The sequence below is a fragment of the Phyllopteryx taeniolatus genome, chromosome 11 (assembly GCF_024500385.1).
Source record: "Phyllopteryx taeniolatus isolate TA_2022b chromosome 11, UOR_Ptae_1.2, whole genome shotgun sequence".
Classification (NCBI taxonomy): Eukaryota; Metazoa; Chordata; class Actinopteri; order Syngnathiformes; family Syngnathidae; genus Phyllopteryx; species Phyllopteryx taeniolatus.
This window is the reverse complement of record NC_084512.1, coordinates 16974471-16981346: the sequence shown is the minus strand read 5'-3', so window position 1 is coordinate 16981346 and position 6876 is coordinate 16974471. Positions and strand designations below refer to the sequence as shown.

Here is a 6876-nt window from a genome sequence, read left to right as displayed (position 1 = left end):
CAGGATTTTAAATGTGAACATCAACACTACAAATACTGTATACAATGAAACCCAAAGGCTTCTAAAAAGCACAAACAATCACCCAGGCAAATAAAAAAAACGAAAGATAAATAACTAAACTTTTTCAATAATAATGACACTGAAAGAAAAATATAATATTTTTCGTATTTTATCAGTGTTTCAATTTTTTATATGTCCTGTATACTGGCGAATTTAATCACTCACTAAACCGATGGAACATTTTCTTTGCAAACTTTTAATCAGGATTTAGTATCATAAGATTGTATTTTAATGATGTGCTTTACAAGGTTTTAGCAATTTGTTCACATTTAAAATTATTAGTCAAGCTTTAATTTTCAATATCGGTGAAGTACACACACTCTATACTAAAACATTTACTTGATAAACTTTTTCAAACTTTCATATTTTAATTCTTATTTAAGGTTTTATATGCAGGATACATGGACGAAACACACTACCTAAAAATAAACCTATGAAACATTTGCATTAGTTATATATATACACACACACACACACACACACACACCCGCCGGCCGTGCACACAGCTGTCCCTAATGTTGTGACCAGTGACTTGCAAAAATAAATAAATAAATAATAATAATAATAATAACACACACACAAAACGACCATCGAACTAAGAGTTTTGTATCGTTTAAAAACAGTGCTTATACGACTAATAGCTGTGTCAAGACAATTGTAATACTGTGGATATACAAAAACAAAAACAATCGAACATCAGACAAATAATGTTTTTTCAAACAAAGAAAAATCCACATTCATTCAATTCAATTGTGTTGCCTATGTCGCGTTGATCTAAAAAGAACTCAAAACCAGGTTTTTGTTAAGAGAAACTAGAGATTCTGATTTTGATCTCCTTTAAAACAGCTTTAATTAGATTTTAAGAATAGTCCTATATTTCCCGTGTGTTTGAAAGTCCAATAGATGTCTTTGGATTATGTTGAGTAGCATTAAATATACTGCCCCGTGCGTAAAAATCACAGCTTCGGCGCACATACCAACCACTGCAAAGCGTAAAATGAACACACAGACTTGAATGAGGTACTGTTTGTAAAAAAAAAAAAAAAATAAAATAAAAAAAAACACACACACATCTTGATATAGCTACCTCTACGATGACTAACATTGTTGTAAATGTGCAAAAAGTGACTCAGAAATTCACACACGTTTTTCAAACATTGTTTGAAGTTAAATGTGACAAAAAGTCACATTTAACTTCAAACAGCGTTGCTCATGCCGAAGCTTGAGCGTAATATTATTCTTTTAAGGGTACTTAAGAAACCAGATGTAAACTATTTGACGCAATGGGTGCAAATGAGAACGCAAAACTAAATGAAGTATCTCAGTTGCCAATTAACCTAATTTGAAGAATAAGAATAAAACCTCAATTCAATAGTCACCTTTCTCATTTTTTTTTTAAATGTGCTATGCTCGCGCGTAAAAGCTCAAACGTCAACAACTATCAACAACAATCTTTTTTTTAAATGTGCCAAATCTCGGAAAGGTTTTATAAGTGAGTTCAACGTGTTGTTTAATCGGCCTTTTCTGTTTCTCATGCTTCTTTTCTCGCTCATGTGCGACACATGCGTGCGTGCGTGCATGACCACAAAAGGAGCGCTGACCGCCTGTGGAGACGCTCGGCTGTGCGCCCCTTCCCCTGCATGCTAAAATCGTCATATTTATGTGCGTGTCACTTTTTCTGCATTCAAAAGAACACAAGCTGAGCAATGGAATCACATCGAGTTCACACGTTGTGGAGGGGAAGTAAATACCTCCGCGTACATCCACTAAACTTTCCCAGAAATACGAATACCAAATTTAATACAATATTAAATAGTATTTCAATCGTGCTGACATGATGTGAATGCATACACTGTATACAGTACTGAGCTGTTTTCGCGACGCTACAATGCCCATATGTTTCCTGAGTCAATGTATTAAATTACAACCATAAAAGACACCACACAATACATTTACAGTATAGGCTGCAATACAATAATGACGGTAAAACTACAATTTAACCATGAAAGTGCCGGGTAGTTCATGTGACCATGGGAAATTACTGTTCCATACTTGTAGTGGAATATGCTTCACAACACACACACACATACACACACACACACACAGACACACATGTATATATTTAAGAGGGAAATAAAAATAAACAACTGAGATAACGTGGTTGCACAAGTGTGCACACCCTCTTACAACTGGAGAAGTGGCTGTGTTCAGAATTAGCCAATCACACTCAATTTCATGTTAAATGGGAGTCAGCACACACTTGCCACAATTCAAAGTCCCTCTGATCATACCCAAATAGAGTTCAGATGTTCTAGTAGGCTTTTCCTGACATATTTTTGCTTTCAATCGGAAGCCTGAAGGTTTTTTCTTATTTTTTGCTCACATGACTGACTGCTATTTCAAACTTCAAAATTCCATCCACCTTGTCAAAGGTTTCAGTTTAGTTCAGGGCGCATTTACGACTACTGCAACAGATTCAGAGAAGCAAGCCATTCCCCATCGATGGCAAATATGTTTTAAAATACAGGGAGTAAAAGTAAAATCAAAAGTCAAAAATACTGTAAGTAAAGCTGCCTGACAAATCTACTGAAGTGAATTAACAAAGTACTTGCACTTCGTTGCTCACGATTGTACTTCCATGATGTGGTGCGTGAGGGTGGGGTCTCTGCAGCCCTCACAAGTACTGCCCCTGTGCGCATGCGCTCTGGTGCGCAGTTCCCCAAAAACGACTCAGAGGGGCGAAAGTGGGGGGTTCGGACGGGCCTTGAGAAGAGCAGACAGGACGACAGATCGTTGGGGAAAAGGTGACCAGCCTCCTCTTTGGTCTGCATTCAGGCGAAGGGAAGAGTTGAAGCTCGTTCCGAGATGCCCCGTGCAGGAGAGCAGAGAGCACAGGCAGGGTCCTCCTGGTGGTGGCTGGCATCTTTGCTGCTGCCAGTCATCTCCACCTCTTCCTCCTCTTCTTCTTCTTCTTCATCCTACTCCTCTTCCTCCTTCCCGACGTACCAGAGAGCGGAAGCCGGAGGGACTCGGACGGGCTTTCTGGGAAGGACGCTGGTTCTGCTGGACGTCAACACCCGCAGTCCCACCCGCATACTCAACGACAACTTTCTCTCCGTGCAGCTGGACCCTTCGATCATCAGTGACGGCTGGCTGGTCTTCCTCAGGTACCTTTGATGGAATATTTCTTTATGTCGAGTTAAATGGAAACAACCAGCGTGCTCATTCTCAGATTAATATTGCATTTCCACATCGTGTAAAAACACACAATCAGCACGAACCCTTAGAAGAGACTTTCGAGTCATTTTGGAGGAAATAACCCCGGGTTAAACTTTGTATTTTGAGCTGTGCAGTATGAAGAGAAGAAATTCCCTCATAATTACAGTTTTGTCAACGGGGAAATGGAAGCAGTTATTTGGAATGAAAAAATAAAAATAAAATCAACAACGACAATGAAACGCTTGACACAGTTTTGCATTTTCAAAAAAGGTGTGGGAAGAAGAGCAAAATTAAATCCTCCCTCTCCCTGTTTTCTTAATATACTACGTACTTCCATGAACTACTACTACTATCACTACTACTATTTATTATCGAGAGGCATTCTTCCGCCATTAAACCCTGATAAAAAATTGTTTTAGTCACAATTAATAGATCATATACTCGGAATGAAAAACTAATAATAAAACAAAACACATTTAAGTGTTCCAAATTTAGGCAATATTACAATGATAGAACAATGACCGAAAAAAAACGTTTGCACTCATGACATATTTGCTTTGGCGAAAAGTGGTAATTAAACAAAATATACTTGATACTGACCAAGACATGATAACATACCAATTGTGTATACTACATTTAAATTACTCCGTTTAAATTGAGGTCTTAAATTAGTGACATTGGTAGACAACAAAACCAACGAATAGAAAACTTTACACTCATGAACTCATTATTTTGTTTAGAATTACATACTGTAAACGGTAAAGAAACAATATATTTATCTGATTTGAGTTCAAAATCTAAAGGTAAGAAAAATGTTGACCTTAAAAAAGTGATTTATTAACTATTTTTACCCTGCTGTGTGACTGAAACGAGGAAAAAAAAGGTAAAAGAAAAAAGTAAAAGTGGACCGAATTACTAAATTTTCAGTACTGTCTGTGTCAATTTAGAAGAGAACGCGCCAATCGAACTACCACAACTAGTAGCTTTACAAAATAAATAGTCATTTTAAAACAAAAACAACAACAAAATCCAAAAAACAAAAACAATCAAATTGACATGCAACCCGAAGAACTAATTGGAGTGTGCCCCCCGCAGCTCGAAGCGTCTGGTGACGCTGGCGAGGGGCTTGTCTCCAGCCTTCCTCCGCTTTGGTGGCAAGCGGACCGACTTTCTGCAGTTCAACAACCACAAGAACCTGGCTAAATACAGGGGGCCCGGGCCCGACTATTACCTGAAGAACTACGACGACGGTAAAAATACACTTCAAGTATATACGTTGTCACTTTCAAGGAGCGCCGTTTCTCTCTGTTCACATTACTCTCAACCAGTTTGCCCGTGTAAGGTGCTCGTAATTAATTCCTCGTGTTTAAAGTAATTTTCTTTTACTTGAAATTATTTACAGGTGTTGGCGACCAGATCCGCACTTAGCTTAAAGTAGCATATACAATTCCCAAGGTTAGCTCATTTATATATATTTATATGTAAATATATATATATATATATATTTAAATGAGAGTGATATTGAACACAATATATAAAAAGTAAATTAAATAATTACAAATAATAAAAAAAAAAAAAAAAGATTTTGAAGGCAGTTTAAGCCGTGACAGTATCTACTGTATATCACATATGGTGAAAAAATTGTGTGGAAAACAGCTGACAAAACTTTCAGATTTACCACGGAGATACTTTATACAAAAATATGACAAATATCTAAATAGACATCCAATTTTAGCAGGTTGTTTTGGGTCTATGACTAAGTACTCAGGATGACTCCGTGTTTGATTACTGGCTGCCTTATATGCCGTAGTCACTGGATTGTTATTTATGTATTTTTGTATATGTGAATATTGTAGTTTACTGTTTGTATTTTGATGCCTGTATTTCCCCTATAAGATTAATAAAGTATCTATCTATCTATCTATCTATCTATCTATCTATCTATCTATCTATCTATCTATCTATCTATCTATCTATCTATCTATCTATCTATCTATCTATCTATCTATCTATCTATCTGTCTATCTGTCTGTCTGTCTGTCTGTCAAAAGCAAAAGTGACGGCATAGTGCTGGGTTGTTTACCACATCTGCCTCACAGTTCTGAGGTTGGGGGTTTGGATCTGGCCTTTTTGTGTGGAGTTTGCATGTTCTTCCTGCGCTTGTGTGGGTTTTCTCCAGCTTCCTCCCACATTACAAAAATACGCATATTAGATTCATAGATGACTGAATTGTAGGTTGTTTTTTTGCCCATGTGCCACAGTTTCTCCACCCTTGCATTAAAGATGTACTTTTTAGGTTTTTAATTTTTTTATTTTGTGTTGGGGGGGGCGGGGGGCCTGCAGATATAGTGCACAGTGACATTGCAATGGACAAGCAAAACGGTTGCAAAGTGGCAAGCCACCCCGATATGATGTTGGAGCTGCAACGAGAGAAGGCGGCCAGCACACATCTCGTCCTGCTTAAGGAGCAACTGTCCAACATCTACAGCAACGTAACAATAACAGGTAGGAGATCCCACGCTTACGCGCATGTAAAATATGGCTTATTTCAGAGAAAAAACATTACTTTTTTTATGTAACACATTTTGGACCTCGATGTATGCACACCCGCACAGAGGGTTCAAAGCATGCCAATGTAAATTGTCAGCTTTCAGAATGACATATGCAAATTGAAGAGGAGGAATGTGGAGATGGATACAGGGGTGTGGTAGCTCTGGCTAGTAAACACACTGATGCATCTGCTGGTTACAGTTAAGTCAAGTTGACCACAGAACTCTGAGACCTCATTTTTGGGTGGGCTGCCTTTCTTGTATGTTTTTATGATTGACCGGAGTGGAAACTCTGAAATGCGCAAGATGAGAAATTCATCCGCGAAATGGCTCCAGTCTATCGATTTTTTTCACGAACATGTGTGGTGTTGCATTGATAGCAGAAACCTCCAAGGAGGAGCACAATCCACTTGACATTATTGCTTATCTACAGTAATTGTCCCTGTAATGCTGTGTGAAAGTGCACAAAAGGCAAAGGTGGATAAATTCTGACTCTTCTGTTGCTGTTCTGGCAATAATTTTACATAATCTCTTCATGATAGGGGCTATTGATTATATAACGCATGTAAAAGTGTCTGAAGCGTCTCCAGAAAACAGTGTCTGATCCAAAAGAAATATCCCCAAATGCCTGTAACTTTGAATGTCAGTGGGCTTCGAGCAATATAAAATGGCAGCATCTAATGAAAAATAGACCACAAGTTTTCAAAGTCATTGCTCGGTTGCTTTTCTTCCTTAAAAGCATGCAAAGTAACAGTGTAGGTAGAGTGAACGCATCCCTGAGGTGTTTTGCAAGCCAAACAGTGGTTGGAAAATATTTTTTTAACTCCTGGGTTCAAATAACAACAACTCAGTGAAAGAAAATGCACAAATCACATGCTTTTTTAATGTAAAAAGTTATTACAGTCATAGCCTCAAGAAGATGGATTGACAACTAAAGGAATTGTAGTTGTCTCTTGACGCAAACTTTGAAAAATTACAGAAAATGAAATAACTCCCAATTTCACATCAAAAATCATCCGTGTGGAATAGGTTTCCAGTATGTTTGTAA

At 37.7% G+C, this 6876-nt stretch overlaps 1 protein-coding gene across 5 annotated transcripts in view; it reads left to right on the top strand.

The window, feature by feature from the left end:
• Positions 1-2730: 2730 nt before the first annotated feature.
• hpse2 (heparanase 2) overlaps positions 2731-6876 on the top strand; it is a 66860-nt gene continuing 62714 nt past the window's right edge. For 2 of the 5 annotated variants that reach the window (XM_061790309.1, XM_061790310.1), the window contains exons 1-3: positions 2734-3227; positions 4375-4529; positions 5623-5784. In XM_061790309.1, the coding sequence (XP_061646293.1) occupies positions 2926-3227; positions 4375-4529; positions 5623-5784 (619 nt within the window). In that variant the 5' untranslated portion in view covers positions 2734-2925. Of the gene's footprint in view, positions 3228-4374; positions 4530-5622; positions 5785-6876 lie in introns of all 5 variants that reach the window. The other 3 variants (XM_061790312.1, XM_061790311.1, XM_061790308.1) reach the window with 3 other exon arrangements.